Source organism: Plutella xylostella, chromosome 3 (genome assembly GCF_932276165.1).
Source record: "Plutella xylostella chromosome 3, ilPluXylo3.1, whole genome shotgun sequence".
Taxonomy (NCBI): domain Eukaryota; kingdom Metazoa; phylum Arthropoda; class Insecta; order Lepidoptera; family Plutellidae; genus Plutella; species Plutella xylostella.
Genome location: NC_063983.1, coordinates 9,267,992 through 9,289,658, shown reverse-complemented (window position 1 = coordinate 9,289,658; position 21,667 = coordinate 9,267,992). Strand labels below are relative to the sequence as shown.

The window sequence follows — 21,667 nt, the reverse complement described above, 5'->3', positions numbered from 1 at the left end:
GTTTATTTAACAATAATTTACTTCTAGTCAAATATATTATAAACTAGTTTAATGACTATTATACTAGTGAAAGAAGAAGATTTTGTACAAGTTGTGATTAGGAGCTGAGCATTTTTATATCGTTGCAAGTAAAATATGTTGATAGTGATATACGAACCATAAGAATAAGAAGTAAAATAATTGACAGCAAAAGTATCACCAAATAGTTTTGTGACTTGCACCAAACATTTTAATGAAATTAAATCTATTGCTGTCTTGCTTTGACAGTATAACGCCAGAGCCAGAACTCATAGATTTAATTTTGATTTACTTTTTGGTGCAAGCCACCCTAAGTATTTCTTATCTTATGTGACATTTTCAATAAAGAAGAATTTGATTTTTTGCACTTAAATAGCAGGACAAGAAACAATTCCAAGACAATATAACTGCATAGATACACGACAAAATTAAATATACATAATTTTTCTCTTTCTTATTACATAACCTACGCACACATTATTTGTCAGCTTCATAAGACAAGGGCTCACCTACATTAACGTTGCCATTAGAATTGCGCCTTACCTCGTTAGACATATGGTTGAAAGTTCAGTGGTGTGTTTCTGATAGTGTTTACAGGGATCAGCCCCGGCTCACCTGTCCTATGGAATGCGAACTGATTGGAGCACTTTGCTGGCCTGGAAACAACAAGATTGTCTAGATAAGTGGGGGATTATAGACTGATAATCTTTCAATACGGTATATCTCTAAAAATTAAAAACACAGAACACGTTTACTCTAGTGAGGATTCAACACGTCACGACCATGTTAGCTGAAAAGACGCTTAGCCGAAGAGGTTAAGAGCCGAGGTGGTTTAGGGTTTGTCATCGTGGTGAAACGATGCATTATCAACATCTTCAGCCTATATTAACCCACTGCAGGATTGGTCAGCAATAGCGTCGATTCTGATTACTGCCGCTTCGCGCCGGCTATGTATATGTCGCAGGCAACTGGTTTAATCTCCTGTTTGATTGAACCACTAGCCCGTTCATTGGATGGCGCTGTTCAGTTGTATGACTAGGCCGAACGTTGATTGTATAAGCGTCACAAAACGTCCAACTAGTTAGCTGACTTAAAATCAGTCAGGTGGTGAATAAAACAAATATGGCGTCTAACAGCTAACAGCTGACACAAAAAGCACCTATATTGTTAGTTTTTTGCAAATAAATTGAAATGAAATGAAATGAAATGAAATGAAATGAAATGAAATGAAATGAAAACATTTATTTGCCTATTTGGTTTAGAAATGGGTTCCTGGCTCCCAAACTAGGATACCCTGTGCTATGGGTAGCCAGGCATCCTTCGTATACTCAGATGACGACAACAAGTAGTTAGGAACTATTTAAAATTTATAATTTACGTACATAATAAGTAAATATTTTAGAAAAAAAAAAATATTCTGTAGGTAGTTAGCAAGTAATCGAATACTTATATATAGTTAGTAGTATAGTTATAATAGGACTAGTTAACTGATTGCTATAAAAGTTTATAGCAATCAGTTAACCAGTAGGTTTTACAAATTATATTTATAGTGAGTTACTTATGATTAAGTTTAAACAACAAAAAATTTAGGGTAGGTAGTGAAATACTTGAATATTACGATCGATATGATAAGTGTTCAAGCAGCTAATGAATAAGGAACATTTTATGTGTTCCGTATCCTCATTACAATAAAGACCATTATTGAAGCAAACATCGTATGACTGTGGGTTAGGGTCGTGAAGTATATTTGTTACAAGTGAAGTGATCATGTCCAAGCTGTGAGAGTGTGCGTGATGGGTAAATGTATACAGTATATGTGGTGATTGCAGATTAATTTATGCTGTGATAGTTAGGTAAATTATGTTGTGATAGGAAAGCAGTGTATTTCAGTAAGTGTTATGTATTTGGAGTTTAGATAGGTATTGATTGGTGTCTAGTGTTTGAGTTGTACTTTTTGTTTTTTTTTTATTTGTTTGAAATTTAGGTAAGTTGTTAAATTTGGTATTTAATTATATATATTTTTATGTGGAATTTAGGTAAGCAGGTTTTAGTATTTTAGTTGTAATTTTTATTTTATTTTTTTAATTTTGGTAAGTAAGTATTTGATAGTATTGTTTTAATTTTAAGTTTTATTTATTTAGTATTCCTTATAGAATGTCTTCGGTGTCATCGTAGTTCATTTGCAGTAGCCATTCAGTTAAGATTTTTTTACATTTATAGGAATTTAAGTTGACAAAGTTAAGTATTTTGTTAATTTTAGTATACAAGATGGGCCCTTTGAAATTGTAAAAATGACTTGCAAACTTTGTCTTAATTACAGGTACGTGCCAGCGGTCATGCCTCGTGGGCCGAATAGGTACTATGCGGGTTACTACTGAGTTTTTATGGAATCTTAAGATAGTTTTTAGTATGTAAGTTTGCCTAATTGTGAGTACCTTACTTTCTTGATAAAGTTCATTTGTAGAGAAACGATAGGGCTTGGAGTGAAGAACTTTTAGCGCTGCTCTCTGTGCGCGTTCGAGTTTGATTAGTGTCGTTTTGTGAGTTCCCCCCCACACCACAATGCAGTAGCTGATTATTGACTGACACAGAGCGTAGTATACCGATTTCAAAACAGTTTTATTAGCCGCGTTACGGAGTCGTTTAAATATGTGAAGTAGCTTTCTGACTCTTGGCACTAATGCAGCTATTTGGTAAGACCAGTTTAGTTTTTCATCAATAATGACACCCAGGTACCTTATATTTGATGTGCGTTCAATGTGACTGCATGAACAGAGTTGATTAGGGTGAGGGTTATTACAAGAGTGAATTTTGAGCATGAAGTCTTCAGGTTTAGTTGCATCAGTTATATGAAAACATAAAAATTTGGTTTTAGTGGTGTTTAATGTCAAAAGATTTAACTGTAGCCATTGTGAAACCTGCATTAGGCCTTCTTCAGCTTTAGCTTTGACATTTTCCCACGTGTCTCCCCTAAAGAGTAAGGCCGTGTCATCAGCAAAAGCCAGTACCTGAGCCGACACTGCTTCCATCCTACATATGTCGTTTATGTAAGCTAAAAACAGCGTCGGCCCAAGCACACTTCCCTGCGGGACTCCAAAAAGTGTATACATCGTATCGCTTTTTGAGTTGTTTAGTTTAACATACTGTTGCCTTTTTGTCAGATAGCTAGTAAACCATGCGAGAGCAGTTCCAGTCACTCCAAGTGCCTCTAGCTTTTTTAGGAGAAGGGGAATTGACACTGTGTCAAATGCTTTTTTAAGGCCCAGGAAGACACCAATACACCTCTCTCCTTTGTCGAGTGAGCTAGCTATGGAGTCTGTGAGTAGGGTGACGGCGTCTTCTGTGGACCTCTTGGCTCTAAAGCCAAATTGATTTTCAGCAAGCTGTTTGTTGGATTCTAAGTACTTAGTTAAGCGATGGTTAATTACTTTCTCTAGTATTTTTGCTGTTACAGTCAGTAGAGAGATTGGTCTGTAGTTACAGGGATCAGTTGTGTCACCGTCTTTATAGATAGGGCAAACTTCGGACAGCTTCAGCAGTTCAGGAACTGGACAGGAATTAGCTTTAAAGTGCGTTGTTTGTGTTAAAATAGTGTGACAACATGGATTTACCTATTATTACGCCGCGGGCGGATAGTTTCAAAGAAAAAAAATGGCGAAACTGGATAAGTATGATATGAACAACAATTTGAACGTTTATTGTTATTGTTTAGTTAATTTGTGAGATAAGAGCTTTGTAACATACTCTTTTTGTTGACTCTTGTCTGTTGATTTTCACCCTAACCAGACATTACAAAGTTGCTATACTATATCCCATTCAACGACTTCGCTGAATGACGTTCAGTCAAGACGTCGAACGTTACAATCAACGACTTGACGAGTTGTCCTTTAGTCATACAACTGAATAGCGCCATCCAATGAACAGGCTAGTGGTTCAATCAAACAGGAGATTAAACCAGTTGCCTGCGACATATATAAACAATCCACGAGGATTTTTCGTGCACCCTATGATGATAATTAGTAACCTCATACTCCCGCTAGGTGGCGAGGGTCCCAGAGACGGAGCAACTGGTACTGGCTGGCTCCACGGCTGGCATCATAAGGAACTTCCCCTACTGGTGGTGGTGTTACCGTGACACACTCAAGGTGGAGTTTGTAAATACCAACTAACCGTGTCATGGAAGACAGAAGAGTGAATCCGTGCCATTTTCAAAAGCAAAGAGCACGTTGTACAATTTTCGTTCAGCTTCAGTGTTTTATTACATTGAGATACCTACCCTGGGCTAGTAGCACGGGGCGCATTTAGGATGAGCGAGCGCGAGGGAGAACTTTTGTCACGTTTTTATTACACCCCGTGCTACTAGCCCTGGCCCTGTAGCATAGGGCGTTAATAAGACCTGAAATAAGTTCTCCGTCGCGTTCGCTCTCGCTGCGCAATGTGAGTGCAAAACTTTTGTCTCGTCTTTATTACACCCCGTGCTACTAGCCCTAGTGGTGATAGTTACCTCATACTCCCGCTCGGTGCTGAGGGTCCCGGAGACACACAGCAGCTGGTACTGGCGCGCGCGGAGGGCGGGCGGCGCGCGCCGCAGCAGCCGCAGCCCGCCGGCGCCTAGACATACGCCGCGCATCTGTGGGAATATGAGAATCATATTATTTTTTTCAGTGTAAAATTTTCTTTAACGTCTTTTTGGTGCAGTGGGCGTTCTACGTTTTCAAGTTTCGTAGCAAGACCAATTACCAATGACTTGATCTTGACAAGTGTCGTGTGTGTATTATTCGGGATCGAAAATAATAATACAGTCGGTCTTGCGTCCCATTACGTCCCAACGATACGATTGACTGTGTTACTAAAATAAACATACTAAGTCACTAATAATGATAGAGTTCTCTCAATGAAACTGGCCGTGTTCAAAATCATCAAATATAAAAAAAAAATACCTGTGCGGGTGAGTGCGAGGGGTCCAGCACCAGTAGCGTGGCCTTGCCGTCCTTGTGCTTCTCATAGCCGATTATTGTTCTAGAGTGACCTGGAAAAAAACGGATGATTGGTATAAACTATAAATAATAAATTGTGGTTTAATTTTAAGTCAAAATTCCTATTTCAAATAATAAAACATCACGGCAAATACACCGATTTTTACAAACCTGCTTAAAATGTTGCGTTTAACTAAAATTAAATGGTATAAGTGGCAATATTAGCATATTGTGGTGGGCCACATAGACATGTTGAAGAGATTAAGTACTTATCTCAAACTTTTTCGAATTTTTGGGCCGTATTATTCGCTAGGACATTGTGGTGGTCCCTTAGACAAGTAAATATCTCTGGGTTGTCCATATGGACATGTTTTGGAAGATTATCTCAAACATTTTAGCAGACTACGATGTTATCTTTCAGCCTCACCTTGATGCTGCAGATACAGCGGTGCCTTGAACCCCGCAGGGTCCTCTGTGAAGTAGCGCAGCACCCAGTCGAACAGCGCGGGGTGGCGCCGGCCGCTTGTGTCCGGGACACTCCGGGCTAGCTCAATCCAGGATATCAAGCTATACTTTGTAATGTGTAATAAAATATAGCATGAGCCCAAAGACAGCTGTCGAAGCCATACATTTTATGTGCCATTTGTTAGTTTTTAAGGTAAAACTAATCATATTTACCTGGCCTCCGTCAATGAATCTGGATCTGTCAATAAAACGTCATAGGGCTCTCGCTATAGTTTACAAAGTATAATGGATAGTAAGCTAGCAAGTTAGTATTTCTATCTTCAAAAATCCATTGCTAGCTTACCAAGACTAGTTTGATATCCTAGCCTCGACCATCCATTATAAAATTGGCTATTACTTGTGAAGCCAGATGTATTGTATAGTTACCTTGATGCTGCAGATACAGGGGTGCCTTGAACCCCGTGGGATCCTCGGTGAAGTAGCGCAGCACCCAGTCGAACAGCGCGGGGTGGCTGCCGTCCGCGCCCGTCGGCTTGTGGAAGTCTATTAGCTGACATCTGGAATGGAGAAGATAGTTTGTTGATGATATGAGTAGTTTATAGTGAAAAGATTTTACCGCGAGCCTCAGTTCACCTTTAAAGGATTTTCCGTAGGAATTCCGGAATAAAAAGTACATAGGTAATTCAAAGCTTTATCTTATATCACTCTATCTATTAAAAGTACCGCTTCAATATCCGTTATATAGTTTAAAAGAGTTTACATACACACAGACAGACGCGGGAAGCGTTGAAGCTTTGCTGTATAGTCTATACCAGTCTATACTATGTAGTAAGAGTGATAGCTTTTCGCACGAGCTTCGCTTCGCAATAAAAGGTTTTTCCGTGAGGATATTGGGTTTAAAACTTGCCTATGTATAAGTAGAAATCCTTTTTTCGAGCCCTATGTCCCTGATGGGGGATAATAGGGTTTCATCAACATCATTTGTGTTTATCCAGGGTGGCAGGATTAAAATTGATCCAGTCGTTTTCGGAGAAAGGGAAACCAATATCCATCCATCCATGTTTATGTTTACGAACACAGCACGAGTAAGGGTCAGAGAAACCTGACCCCTCTCAGAAGCATTGTTGCTATGAGAGGGGGATCAGATTTCTCTGTCCCTTACACAATAAATATCCTCTCACCTGATCCTGAAGGAAGACAGCACAGTCACCACCTCGCAGGCGCCGATCCACTTGCGCGTGTTCACCAGCTTGCAGCCCAGCTGCTCCGAACCCTGCGAATATACAATAATAAAAATTAAGAACTTAAAACAAAGAAGAAGACAACTTTATTGGCATTGGTATTGGACATCGATAGCACGCATTTATCTAGACAGGACTAGGGCGCAATATGTAGTTTAATAAAAACGATATATTGAAAAGGTTGTCGTCTAATGTCTTCTAATTTTTAATTTACTTTTGTTTAGGTTGTGTGGAAGAGACTATTTTTAGTAGTAAGGCAGCAAAATTATATTTTTGTATCTTATTAGTAAATTAAAAAGTAAATGCCGCAAATTATTATTAATTTTAACCATAACAGTAGGTAAATAATATTGGCTGTATGCTACCTATGTTACAGTATCATAATGGCCCCTACACACCTGTACATCGAACCCCCGCTGCCACGCTCGCTCCACCATCACCTGCAGGGCGGGCACGGAGGGCGCCCCCCCGCCGCCCCCCGCCGCCCCCGCCAGCAGCGCCGCGTATACAGGGGAGCGGAGCAAGGAGGAGAGGAGCACCAGTAGCTATTGCTTGCTATTGCACCAGTTGCTTTTTGGCGATAACCCCCGTCTTTGTGTAGTTAAACATATCATTCTCTCCTGTATCTCCAACACACAAAAATTGCTTTTTGGCAATAAGCCCGCCTTTGTGTAGTTACTTTTTCATTTGTATCTATGCTAAACATATCATTCTCTCCTGTATCTCCAACACACAAAAATTGCTTTTCGGCAATAAGCCCGCCCCTATACATCCAGAATAGAGAAAGTAAGTAACTTTCTTTATTTTCGTATGTGGTCTGTGTAACTATGTAGGTATTTACTGTATATAATAAAGTGTGTAGGTATATATACATACCTGTACATCGAACCCCCGCTGCCAGGCGCGCTCCACCATCACCTGCAGGGCGGGCACGGAGGGCACCCCCCCGCCGCCCCCCGCCGCCCCCGCCAGCAGCGCCGCGTATACAGGGGAGCGGAGCAAGGAGGAAAGGAGCACCAGCAGTATCTTAGTACACGTATCATTCTGCCGTATAGGTCCGACACACGAAGAAAATGCTTTTTGGCAATAAGCCCGCCCCTATAACTCCAACACACGTTGCAATTGCTTATCCTAATCCTAACTAATATTATAAATGCGAAAGTAACTGTGTCTGTCTGTCTGTCTGTCTGTCTGTTACTCTTTCACGCCAAAACTACTGAACGGATTTGAATGAAATTTGGCATACATAATATGGTCTAGACCCTGAGAAAGAACATAGGCTACTTTTTATCCCGGAATTCACACGGGAAAACTATTAAGGGCGAAGCGAAGCGCGCGGGAACAGCTAGTTGGAAATAAACGTCCGCCTTTGTGTACTTACTTTTTCTATTTTCGTATTTTGTCCGTGTAACTATGTATTTGTATATAATAAAGTGTGTAGGTATATATACACACCTGTACATCGAACCCCCGCTGCCACGCTCGCTCCACCATCACCTGCAGGGCGGGCACGGAGGGCACCCCCCCGCCGCCCCCCGCCGCCCCCGCCAGCAGCGCCGCGTATACAGGGGAGCGGAGCAAGGAGGAGAGGAGCACCAGTAGCTATGCTGTGTGTCATATCATTCTACGCTGTATCTTCAACACACGGAGACATTGCTTTTTGGCAATAAGCCCGCCCCTATACCTCCGACACACGAAGAAATTGCTTTTTGGCAATAAGCCCGCCTTTGTGTAGTTACTTTTTCCTTTGTATCTATGCTAAACATATCATTCTCTCCTGTATCTCCACCACACATAAATTGCTTTTTGGCAATAAGCCCGCCCCTATACCTACATACCTCCAATACACGAAGAAATTGCTTTTTGGCAATAAGCCCCTATACATCCAGAATAGAGAAAGTAAGTAACTTTCTCTATTTTCGTATTTTGTCCATGCAACTATGCTTTTGTATACAATAAAGTGTGTATTGTATATATATACATACCTGTACATCGAACCCCCGCTGCCACGCTTGCTCCACCATCACCTGCAGGGCGGGCACGGAGGGCACCCCACCGCCGCCCCCCGCCGCCCCCGCCAGCAGCGCCGCGTATACAGGGGAGCGGAGTAAGGAGGAGAGGAGCACCAGTATGCTATGCTGTGTTTGATATCATTCAGCACTTTACCTTCAATAGACGGAGAAATTGCTTTTTGGCAATAAGCCGGCCCCTATACCTCCAACACACGCAGAAATTGCTTTTTGGAAATAAGCCCTAACCGTAACTCTAACCTAAGCATCAGTAGCTATTGCTTGCTATTGCACCAGTTGCTTTTTGGCGATAACCCCCGTCTTTGTGTAGTTACTTTTTCATTTGTATTCTAAACATATATACCCTATACCTCCAACACACGAAGAAATAGCTTTTGGGCAATAAGCCCGCCTTTGTGTAGTTACTTTCTCATTTGTATCTATGCTAAACATATAATTCTCTCCTGTATCTCCAACACACGCAGAAATTGCTTTTTGGCAATAAGCCCGAACCTACACCTCCAACACACCAAGAAATAGCTTTTTGGCAATAAGCCCGCCCCTATACATACCTCCAATACACGAAGAAATTTCTTTTTGGCAATAAGCCCGAACCTACACCTCCAACACACGAAGAAATAGCTTTTTGGCAATAAGCCCGCCCCTATACATAACTCCAATACACGAAGAAATTGCTTTTTGGCAATAAGCCCGAACCTATACCTCCAACACACGAAGAAATTGCTTTTGGGTAGTAAGCCCGCCTTTGTGTAGTTACTTTTTCATTTGTATCTATGCAAAATATATCATTCTCTCCTTTATCTCCACCACACAAAAATTGCTTTTTGGCAATAAGCCCGCCCCTATACATACCTCCAATACACGAAGAAATTTCTTTTTGGCAATAAGCCCGCCCCTATACCTCCAACACACGAAGAAATAGCTTTTTGGCAATAAGCCCGAACCTATACCTCCAACACACGAAGAAATTGCTTTTTGGCAATAAGCCCGCCCCTATACCTCCAACACACGCAGAAATAGCTTTTTGGCAATAAGCCCGCTGTCGGTACTTACTTTTTCTATTTTCGTATTTTATCTGTGTAACTATATGTTTTTGTATACAATAAATTGTGTATATATATATACACATATTTAAAAAGTCACGTGACCAACATAGTTTGTATGGACATATATAGGTTTCGGCTTTGTGTATATATCATTTTTGCAACACCTGTATATATTTACACACCTGCACATCGAACCCCCGCTGCCACGCTTGCTCCACCATCACCTGCAGGGCGGGCACGGAGGGCACCCCCCCGCCGCCCCCCGCCGCCCCCGCCAGCAGCGCCGCGTATTGAGGGGAGCGGAGTAGAGAGGAGAGGAGCATTTGCATGTTTCTGTAAAGGGAAAATAGGGGTTGTTAGCAATGATAATTGAATTCTGAATCAGAAGTATCATAATCTAGTGGTAAGTGACCCTGTCTGCTATGCCGAATGTCTCGGGTTAGATCCCCGGCCGGGTCAGATATTTAGTACGCGGGGCTTTTAATCTTCACCCCGCCTGCCAAGCGTGGAGATTATGGAAATAAATAACCCAACAATCTTACAAGAGGATTATGACGTATTCTTACAGCAGTGGATTATAAAGGTCTGTTTGTTTGCGTTTAGCGTGTCGGTGACTGACATTACAACTGGGCTACCTAGTTAGTGGTGAGAGGATTAGCCAGTCAGGGAAGTTGTCAGTCGCCGACTGCCTAGCGTGCGTCGGACGAATGAACAAACGTTAACATCAACATAATTAAACCGAAAATCTTCAGTTCAGCCGATTGGGAGCTACGCTACACAAGACATGTAAACAGACACAGAAACGTTGAACTTACAACAAGTCTATTTTACCGTCGCCATAAGTACTCGCGTAGTGGTCCACGGCGCTGCACAGGTACGTCTTCACTATGGACGCACTCTGCGCGTTTATAGCCGCTATCCTCTCTAGGATACCTGGCAGTTAATGAACCTAATGCTTACTTTAACATCCTATCCCTATTCCTATTCTGGTAGGGGGTGAAGTTCCTGTACGTGGCTCTCTCGAGTGGAACCTTTGTACATATCCCCTTGATTTCACCTCAGCCAGTAAACTGGAGCAGCAAGCCTGGGTGTTGCAATAGCTGAGGTGGCGCTCTGTTGGTCCAAGAATAGACAATCTCGTCTCTGAAGGTAACATTCTAGGTTTTACTAAAGTGAATTTTCCTTTTTTGTTGTTCTTTCATTTACTACTTTAACATCTTCTTGCATTGTTATTTTAGTTACTATTTTTCCTAACAGAAATAAATAAATATAACTGAGATTCGAACCTGTACCCACAGCCCCAGCCGCGGTCGCCGTACGTGCTGGCGTAGTGGTCCACGGCGCTGCACAGGTACGTCTTCACTATGGACGCACTCTGCGCGTTTATAGCCGCTATCCGCTCTAGGATACCTGAGGAGGAAGATGTGATTGATGTTATTATTGTTGAGTGTTTTATACTGAAGAAGTATAGTGGAGACAATGAAAACAGAAGCATATAGTTAGAAATATAGCGTCGTTGTAAAAGGAGAAAATTATACCGCGATGTAAGTTCGAAGTGTGCTCCATATACTTAAGAACTGTCACCTCTCTGATGTAACAAGCCTACCATACTATTTATCTTCATAGCGTCTGCTGCTATCGGCGACAACTTGAACTTCTTAGTCCTATATAGGACACACAAACACCACCATATACTTTGGTACTTGGTCTCCGTTTTACGAAGCTTGCCTGTAAGAGATCGCTCTTAGCGATAGGGTAGCCTATTTTACATTGTTTCTAATGTGTAAATATATTTTTCTTGTAAGTGTAATTTATGTGGTGTATAATAAAGTTATATTCTATTCTACATCTAACCGGTGCAGGCCCACGCTGCGCTCGTAGTACCCGGCGACTGATAGGGCTCCGCTGTACACGGCCCGAGGAGGGGGCTCCTGCTGCTGGATACTAGTGGCACGTGTGCTGCCATCTAGCGGCGACATAGTGACACATGTGCTGCCATCTAGTGGCGACAATAGTAACTAACTAACTTCACGACGTGTACTGCCATCTAGCGGCGACAATAGTAACTAACTAGCTTCACGATGTGTTATCTAGCGGCGACAATAGTAACTAACTAACTTCACGACGTGTCATCTAGCGGCGACAATAGTAACTAACTAACTTCACGACGTGTCATCTAGCGGCGACAATAGTAACTAACTAACTTCACGACGTGTCATCTAGCGGCGACAATAGTAACTAACTAACTTCACGACGTGTCATCTAGCGGCGACAATAGTAACTAACTAACTTCACGACGTGTCATCTAGCGGCGACAATAGTAACTAACTAATTTCACGACGTGTCATCTAGCGGCGACAATAGTAACTAACTAACTTCACGACGTGTCATCTAGCGGCGACAATAGTAACTAACTTCACGACGTGTGCTGCCATCTAGCGGCGACAATAGTAACTAACTAACTTCACGACGTGTCATCTAGCGGCGACAATAGTAACTAACTAACTTCACGACGTGTCATCTAGCGGCGACATTAGTCACTAACTTACTTCACGACGCTTCATCTAGCGGCGACAATAGTAACTAACTTACTTCACGACGCTTCATCTAGCGTCGACAATAGTAAATAACTAGCTTCACTTGCAGAAACATATTAAATCTAGATTTAGTGTCAAATCTCGATTTAAGAAACGTCAGTCCATATGAAATCTCGATCGCCATAGAAAATGACACTAAACCGAGATTTTACACTAAATCTAGATTTAATATGTTTCTGCAAGTGGCCCCTAGGTATCTAGCTTCACGACGTGTGCTGCCATCTAGCGGCGACATTAGTAACTAACTAGCTTCACGACGTGTGCTGCCACCTAGCGGCGACAATAGTAACTAACTAACTTCACGACATGTCATCTAGCGGCGACAATAGAAACTAAGTAACTTCACGACGTGTCATCTAGCGGTGACAATAGTAACTGACTAGCTTCACAACGTGTACTGCCATCTAGCGGCGACAGCTGCAACTTGTATCTCACCGGTGGTTCTGTCCTGCCCCGGCTCGGCCCCGGTGGCGGCGCCGCGGCGCAGGCCCACGCTGCGCTCGTAGTACCCGGCGACTGATAGGGCTCCGCTGTACACGGCCCGAGGAGGGGGCTCCTGCTGCTGGATACTAGCGACACGTGTGCTGCCATCTAGCGGCGACAATAGTAACTAACTTCACGACGTGTCATCTAGCGGCGACAATAGTAACTAACTAGCTCCACAACGCGTGCTGCCATCTAGCGGCGACAGCTGCAACTTGTATCTCACCGGTGGTCCTGTCCTGCCCCGGCTCGGCCCCGGTGGCGGCGCCGCGGCGCAGGCCCACGCTGCGCTCGTAGTACCCGGCGACTGATAGGGCTCCGCTGTACACGGCCCGAGGAGGGGGCTCCTGCTGCTGGATACTAGCGACACGTGTGCTGCCGTCTAGCGGCGACATAGTGACACATGTGCTGCCGTCTAGCGGCGACAATAGTAACTAAGTAACTTCACGACGTGTCATCTAGCGGCGACAATAGTAACTAACTAGCTTCACGACGTGCGCTGCCATCTACATAGTACTTATAGGGTCTAGATTGGATTCTAATGACATTTAGTCCATCTATAGCGTGGTGTTTTATCAGTAAATGTGAAATATATGTTATTTTTATATATATCGCGATTTTAGCGTCTGTATGTTGTATATAATGACCGTCATCTCTTTACTGCCTTCAATACACTATACCCATCAAGCCCTAGTTTCAAAACGTGTGGTGTCATCTTCCGGCGACATTAGTAACTAACTAACTTCACGACGTGCACTGCCATCTAGCGACGACCACTGTAACTAAGTAACTTCACGACGTGTCATCTAGCGGCGACAATAGTAACTATCTAACTTCACTACGTGTGCTGCCATCTAGCGGCAACAGCTGTATCTGACTAGCTTCACTACGTGTGCTGCCATCTAGCGGCGACAGCTGCAACTCGTATCTCACCGGTGGTCCTGTCCTGCCCCGGCTCGGCCCCGGTGGCGGCGCCGCGGCGCAGGCCCACGCTGCGCTCGTAGTACCCGGCGACTGATAGGGCTCCGCTGTACACGGCCCGGCGGAGGGAGCTGCCGGCGCGAGCGCTGTAGGCTTCGACGTCGTCTTCTTCCATGCCGTATTGTGCCTGGAATAAGGTTGAATTTGGTGTTGTCATTAACTGTTTTTATTTTGACCCGTGTGGGTATATCATTCCACGTAGGCGTCGGTCGTCTTCATCCATGACATATTGCGTCTGGAATATGGTTCAGTGTGGTGTATTCAGCATCAGTACCTATGTCATTTACCCCACTGTGAGTATAGGCTGCCGTACAAGTGATCATCATGTCTAAGTAATCAATCCACAATCCAATGCTACAAATAGGACTCTTTAAGGAGCTCTGCAGTCTTTTGTATTCATCCTCTCTTATCCTACTACATACTGGCTAACTGTCTAGGTTTTGTCAGTACAGCACATTGAACAACACCTACTTACTGTCCAGCTGCACTAAATATGTTTGTTTATGGTCACCACGCCTTTTACAAGCGGTTTTAGGTCAGCCTCAATGTCCTCATATCTGTATACCTCTACCGCTCTGACCAGAGCATGTAGAAACCCTAACTTTTTTCATCACAGAAGACCCCGTTTCACAAAGACTTCTGCTTACCCTCAACATCTGGAACTCGTGCTCCTCCCGAGTGCGGCGCGCCTCGCGCTCGGCGGCCGACAGCCCCCCCTCCTCGCCGCGCTCGAAGTGAGACTCGATGTGCTGGATCTGAAGCAGATGGTGTACTTATGAACATAATGTATGAGGGAGAGTGGGTTCAAATTTGACTGTTGTGAGAGTGAGAATTGATGTGTAGTATCTTCAAAGTAATTGCACTGTAGAGGGACTGGTGCCCTATTCCCTCTCAGCGGTTTCTCGAAATATATTTACATATTTGAAACATTGAGTGAATGAAATAGTTGACTAATGTAGTGTAGTTATCAAAAATGTTATACCTACGTCAAGAAACCGAGAAGCAACACCAATCACAATCTCGTAGGTAGATTGTGCTGTGAATAGGGTAGCTAGGGTATGTATGTGCTGGATGACGTGAAGCAGACAATATACACCCTTAACCCCAATATAGGGGTACTTATCAAGGTTCTACATTCTTTATTTTGAAAAATATGCACATGTTTTAAGTTATCACCTCTTTACCATCTATTCTATTCTGTTCTCTGTAATGGTGAAAGTACATGCACCTGGTTCTCTCTTTACCATCTTTAACTGTAACTTATTTGTGTAGTGCCCAAATGAGGTTCAATCTTAGGCCTATATATAATATATTTACCAGTTCATGTTGCTCGAGTGGCAGCGGCTGGCAGCACACGGGGCAGTGGCTCACCGGGCTCTCCTCCATCATCACGATGTCGTCGCATGACGATGCATTGTCTACTTTCTCCTGAAATTATGGTTAAGAACTGTGTGAGTACATAGAATTATATATACATATATAATATTATAGAAGTAGCTGTATTATAGAAGTGTGTTTATTTTAACTTTGTATGCTAAAGAAGGATGAGTTGTGCCCTAGAATATCTTGTGAGGGGTGTAGGACTCTGAAAGTCAATAATATACTTAAGGATGATTATCATTTCAAATAATATCAGCTTATCAACTGGAACATTCACAGCACCAGCTGTAAAGTTAATTTCACATGATTCATTTTGAGTAAATCTTGTGGTCTATTCCTAAATTTCATACCATCAATATGCAATGCTACTATACTATAATATCAACTCACCGGCTTCTGAGGGCTCAGTATATCCTTGTGCTCCACATTCACATGCACTTCAGCTTCTGACCCGTTGCTGAACTCCTTCTCACAGATAGGGCACTGGTACGAGGACGTACCGGGGCCAGGGGTCAAGGCCATGGCACTGGTCAAGGCCAAGGTCGCGTTGAGCGTCGGGTTGTCCAGCTCTAAGGTCGCGGGGTTGGCGTTCGCATTGCCCAAAACTGACGGAGAGGTTAGGTCAAAATGGGCACGGTTGATGTGTTCTTCCAACTTTCTTGGGCATGTCGACTTGAAATCGCATAGAAGGCACTGGAAAATTGGAAAATGTTGGTCAGGTTTCGAGGCACAAAGTTGAGGTAAACAAGAATTTTGCTGAGAACAAAAATATTGGCGCCGGTTTTTAATATCAGCTGTTTTTGACAGTTTGACACATTCTGATTTGACATTTACAGTTGACATTGACACTGAAGAAGGACTTGTCTATGGCTGGACTTGAAACCTTGATTTAATTTCTTTATCCAACTAAAAATACCACAATCACGCATGGCATGGTATAAATGTGGTATAAACTGAGGGTAGGTATAAACTCCCTTCCCTAGCGCTTGCGAAATATCCAGAAACAGAAACGCAACAGCAAAACCCTAAAATAAATGGTACATAACTAGGGATAAAAAACTAGTAACTAGGTATGGTAATAAACTATTTTACCTGAACTGTAGGACTAGGAGTTGGAACTGACTTCTTGGGAGTATTAGGTTTCAATTTCAAAGCTAACTGTGATCTGAGAGGAGACCCTTGGCCAGCAGTGGCCATTCCCATCTGAAACAGTGAACAGTGAAATATTAGATTTCCATTTTTCCTAATAGACCTAACAAATAAAAGTCCACCTTGCAAAGCAATAAAAAAAAATTGGGACATAATAGGTAAGTACACTTATTTCAAGTTAGAAAAACTTACTTTACTTTTGCTAGGTGACCCATCTAAACTCGGATTGTGGCTTGGACTATTGTCTGAAAAAAAGTTTTGAATTTAATTAGAATAGGTCTTGGCTATTGCAACCACCAGTAGTTAAATAGTTTTTTGTTGCAAGAATGGTCAAAAAGAAAACTTACATTTTCTGTCGTCACCATTCACACTTTCCTTTGAATTTTCTCTACTTTTGGACTTTTTAGTTTTCGGTATCACGCCATTGCTAATATTTACATTCTTCAGTCCGTTACTCAGATTAATATTCTTGGGTGATCTCGAGAGTCTTTCCTCTTCTCTTTCACTCTTATGACTTTCTTTGTAGCCGTTTTTTTCCTCGCGGCCATTTTGTGATTCCCGGTAGCCATTTTGTTGAGCGTAGTTTATGTTGTTTTTGGAAATGGCTCCGTTGTGAAAGGAGGTCGACGAAGCCATGTCTGGACTGTGCCAGCCATTGATGGACCCGGGGGTATAGTAGCTACAGCTATCCGTCGTCGTCATCTTTGAATCATCATCGAAGCTAATCAAGGGAAAATTAAGAGTCATATCATATCATTAGTTAGGTAGGACATAGTAGATATTTATAAATTTAAAAAAGCCATTGCCGGCTAAACTATGTAAGTTAGTTTGCATACTTAGTTAAGCCAGTTTTTCATGTGCGTCCCGTCCACTGTAAGCTATGCTCTATCTATGAAAAACTGGCACAACTATGAGAACTATCTTAGTTTAGCCGGCAGTGGACGCTCGGCTTTAAGGTGAACAACTTCTTCTAACATTAGGTAGCTTTTAACGATGATACTCACATTTAAAAACTTCTTAGCTAAAAAAACACGAAGTCTCAAGAGACTAAATACAGGTAAAAGTGAAAAATTAAAACATAGCTAGGATTCCATACGTTTTACAAATTAAGTAACTACCTAACTAATATTAAATTCTTACTACGGTGTTATAATGTTGTTGTTTGAAATGAGATCTGTGCCTACATCATCATGAACTATAAAGACGGAAGAAATTTCATTAATTTGTCGCAGTGGACTAAAGTTGCGGTTTATGGGAGAGTATAAAAGTACCTAATGATAATGGGGTCTGTTTTTTTTTTATTATTTAGGGACTCGCCTTGGAACTTCGCCAACGGAAGGAAACTATTAGGAGCCGGAAGTAAAGCCTTTTTCTATGTACAACGGAAAAAAAAGATTTTACGCCCTACATTAACCGGACCCAAAAGTGGGTGGTGGGTTAATTAAGTGGTTTGTGAAGTGAGGATAGAGGTTACACAAGCCACATTCCACATTCGTATGTTATGTGGGTAGTTACCTAACTACCTAAGTTTTGCATGCTAACCTAATTTAATAGTTTAAGTAACTTCATAATATGTATAGTTAATGTTACTAACAACCAACGTTAAAACCTCCCGACAATCATCGCTAAAAGTCGCATAACTTTTGAACGGCTTTGTATTTTGAAATAAAATATGGCTAAGAACCAATGACGAAAGAACACTCGGATATTACTTTACTACCACCGACAAGCAGAAGATAGCATCGCTCACGTGTCATACATCTGTCAGATTCATATACCTAAGTTACGACAGATTGTTAATTGCTAATGTTCGGTGGTGGTAACCCCACAGTAACTCACCTAGGACTCTGATCATCAATAAACGCCATGAGTTCCCGCTCCGGAGTGAGGTAGTGCAAGTGGGCCCTCTGCACGTGGCTCACCAGCTGTGGCTGCGGCACAGTCACGTCGCAGAAGGGGCAGTCGGGGCGGCCGGCGATGTGGGCTTCCAGCGTGTGGGTACGCATACCTGGTTGTGGGAAGTAGGGTGTAAGTAACTATAAAAGCACTGATGTATGGTGTGTCATATGTGTATTTAGATACATATGACACATAACGAACAAGATGGTGGAGCGGTTATAGCTCAGTCGGGTAAGCGCCCGCTTCTCACGCAAGAGATGCGGGTTCGAATCCCGGCGCTGACATGTACCAATGAGTTATTTTAACTTAAGTACAATGTATACCATCGCTCTTACGGTGAAGGAAAACATCGTGAGGAAACCTGCATATCTAGATCTACCACATCTAGATATGTGAACCCACCAACCCGCAGTGGACCAGCGTGGTGGGAAATGGTCCAAGCTTAGGAAGGCAGTTTAGACCTTGGGGATATGCACAAAGGTTCCACTCGAGAGAGCCAAGTGCAGGTACTTACACCCCCACAGAGAATAGAATAGAATAGATGGTGTAGAAACGTGTCACCTACAAAAACCAAGCAAGAAGTTATACCCAGATTACACCTACCGAGTAGATGTCGAGCACTCGGTCAATTGCTAGTCGAGAATCGGTCGAGGATACTGTCTTTGCCACTCTACTTGGTAGGAGTAATCAGCGTATTAGCACTCACAGAGACTGATGTACCTAATTATGTTATTTAAAATAATATTCACAGTAATTATGTATTAGTGTAATACCTAAAACTAATATAATTACCCTCGTCTGTGAGTCCCTCGGCGCCACACAGCTCGCACGTGTAAGGAAACGGGCTGCTCGACATCTTTTCCGTGCCTGGTGATGTGGAAAAAAAAATAATGTTAAGTAATTTGAATTCGAATTTCGAATGAGATTTACATTTTGTCATTTTAAGAAAAAGTATTAATCTCCGTCGCTGCCTGCCGGAGGCGAACTCATTTGTCTGGCGGTGAAGAAAAATAAAGACACTCTTACTAGAAAATCCATAGGATACTTAGATAGGACACAGTTGGTGTTTTTGATAAAACATTAAAAAATCGTTTTTCTTCTAAGTTTTTCCGAAATTAGGTACTTCTAATCCTATCTACCTACTTATTATAACAATAATTTTAGAAGTACTTACCTACTTGTAACTACTAAACTCAAACTTGATCAAACTCTTCATCAAACTTTTGAACGTTTGATGAAAAATCAAAGAGCACCATTAATTAATTGCTGTAGGAAAAACATTGCAATCTACCTTCTTAGGTACTTATACTTTATAGTGTATTAGTCTATGGTTATACGTTAGTACCCACCAATATTAAAAATGTAGTATGAAGAACCTTATAGTTTATTACTAAAAGTTTGACTAAAGCGAACATTTTTAAAAGTTTTAGGAACTACCTATATGTATAATTTCTGCAGATCGAATATTAATTTAGCGGATTTTTTTTTATTAATATCGATGATACGTCTGTACTTATCCGAAATACCAACACATAATATTTTTCTACTCAGGGTTGATTCTAACCTTGAAAATCCACTTACTGTGTACTATTATCAAATTACACTCAGCAAACTTACTGAAAAGCCAGGTTTACTGAAAGTCTAATACCTACAAGCCTTCAAACAAAAGTCATTAGTTAAGTTTTTTTGTATCGTCTGCATGTAACATAGTAACGATATTAGGTTAGAGTGCCAAATCGATAAAATTACCGCAGTTGTTTTCATCAGAACCGCACACTGTCAACACAAATGAAAAAATCACTTTTATCTATTGAAAATCTTGGTTTGCTGCTACCACACGTCATAAATACGACGGCAGTGTGTATCGATACTAATTAATTATGAAAGCAACGAAGTTAAAAGACGAAAAACAACATTAAAATTAACTTACGTTTTTCCAGTTTGTTTTAAATGGTTGTCGGAGACTTTATCCCGGCACGGTTACGTCACAATCACAACACTATCTAATTGGTTCGTCAATGCTACTGTACTAGTTAAAAATGTCATTTTTATATGATAAAATACTTAAATTATATTAAAACTACGTGCGATAGGTTGTGTAGGCTGGCCATTCATGGTTTTCATTGAGGGAAGGGGACGAGGAAAAATTGTACGCATGCGGAAGTCAGGCGCGGCGGTGGCGCCCCTAGCGGAATTTTCCAGAAGCTCGTTGTATACTCGTTGAGAACGGCTGTATCTTTTACCCATCCTACCATAGCTTTACAAACTGGGTAGGTTAAAAATACATAGGTATTTATAATTATTCGGGACTTTTGATTTTGTTTTGTCCTTCATTATAACACTGCTTTTTGCTACTAGTTGATTAAGTATTACGATAGCCATCGCTTCTGCAGTCTTCACCATTGCACGCCATCTATCAGGCTGTAGCCTCATGGTAAGTCTTTTCGTCTGGTAGTCTTTTGGAACGAGCACCCCGTTTTCCAGCTGAAAAGTTTATTTCACCCGCAAGGTGGCGTTAAATATGAAATAACTTTCTGTAAATGTGGATTTTATTTTTAGTTAGGCCATATAGTTATAGTTAGGCATAATTTGATTAGAAATGCCAACCTTTCAATATTGCATACGTCGTTATTAAATTAGCATTATCCGATTATAGGAGTAATTTGGTGCTATTGTCACTGCAACGTTTTCATTGCTCACAAGTTCATATACTTAGGTACTCCGTATGTATTACCTAGAGGTCATCATAGCATTGGATAAAATAGTAACTTACTTACTATTTAAAATTTAGTTTTGCTAAAACTTTAAACTCTTCGTTCGAAATCTGACTTTATGATTAACGTATAAATTTCGTTTTCCATATTCTAAAATATTCAAGTTTTGACAGTATTAAAAGTAATTAAATTTTGTGCTTTCAGAATCGGCTCCACTGTTTCATCCTTGTAATCATATTGCGTTATCTCTAAAATGATTTCATTTTACCAGTTTATTTGTCCCTTTCATCCACCTTCTCCCCTAAACATTGAGTATGAATGGTTCCGACTCCGCGTTGTTCCAGTATTCTATACAATATAATAGAAAAAATACATTTATTTATCTATCCTATAGACTAGTCAGAGGCCTTCGGACAGCTTGAAAACATCTGACAATCGGGTTGCCCACTTACCTGACAACTCTCTCAGCACAAGCTTGCTTGTGTTGGGGTCCACCAACCCGCACTAGGCCAGCGTGATGGACTAGGCCTAAACCCTTCCTTCATTGGAAGGATACCCGTGCCCCAGCAGTGGGGACGTGATGTGTTGTGATGATGATGATGATGATGTAAGTTTAGTCTGGCAGTAAGCTTTGCTATGCAGTTGTGAGTAACTCATAAGTTATTATGTTATGTTGAGAGCGAAAGAC

General features: G+C 41.7%; 1 protein-coding gene across 1 annotated transcript; it reads right to left on the bottom strand.

The window, feature by feature from the left end:
• Positions 1 to 215: 215 nt before the first annotated feature.
• LOC105395327 (zinc finger-containing ubiquitin peptidase 1) lies at positions 216 to 20,381 on the bottom strand. Its single transcript, XM_048622599.1, has 17 exons — positions 20,196 to 20,381; positions 19,058 to 19,132; positions 18,206 to 18,374; positions 16,714 to 17,087; positions 16,559 to 16,611; positions 16,310 to 16,420; positions 15,608 to 15,910; positions 15,155 to 15,265; positions 14,485 to 14,592; positions 13,790 to 13,964; positions 11,063 to 11,186; positions 9,959 to 10,109; positions 6,641 to 6,732; positions 5,886 to 6,016; positions 4,959 to 5,047; positions 4,523 to 4,648; positions 216 to 674 (listed from the first exon to the last, which is right to left on the bottom strand). The coding sequence occupies exons 2-17, from the start codon at positions 19,119 to 19,121 to the stop codon at positions 639 to 641; spliced, it is 2,217 nt and encodes a 738-aa protein (XP_048478556.1). The 5' UTR covers positions 19,122 to 19,132; positions 20,196 to 20,381; the 3' UTR covers positions 216 to 638.
• Positions 20,382 to 21,667: the final 1,286 nt, after the last annotated feature.

Coding starts and splice junctions, on each gene's coding strand:
- LOC105395327 (XM_048622599.1), bottom strand. CDS start 19,121: ATGTCGAGCAGCCCGTTTCCTTACACGTGCGAGCTGTGTGGCGCCGAG. Junction 18,375..19,057: donor CGAGGGACTCACAGACGAGG/GTAATTATATTA, acceptor TCCCACAACCAG/GTATGCGTACCCACACGCTG. Junction 15,911..16,309: donor CTCCTAGTCCTACAGTTCAG/GTAAAATAGTTT, acceptor CCAATTTTCCAG/TGCCTTCTATGCGATTTCAA.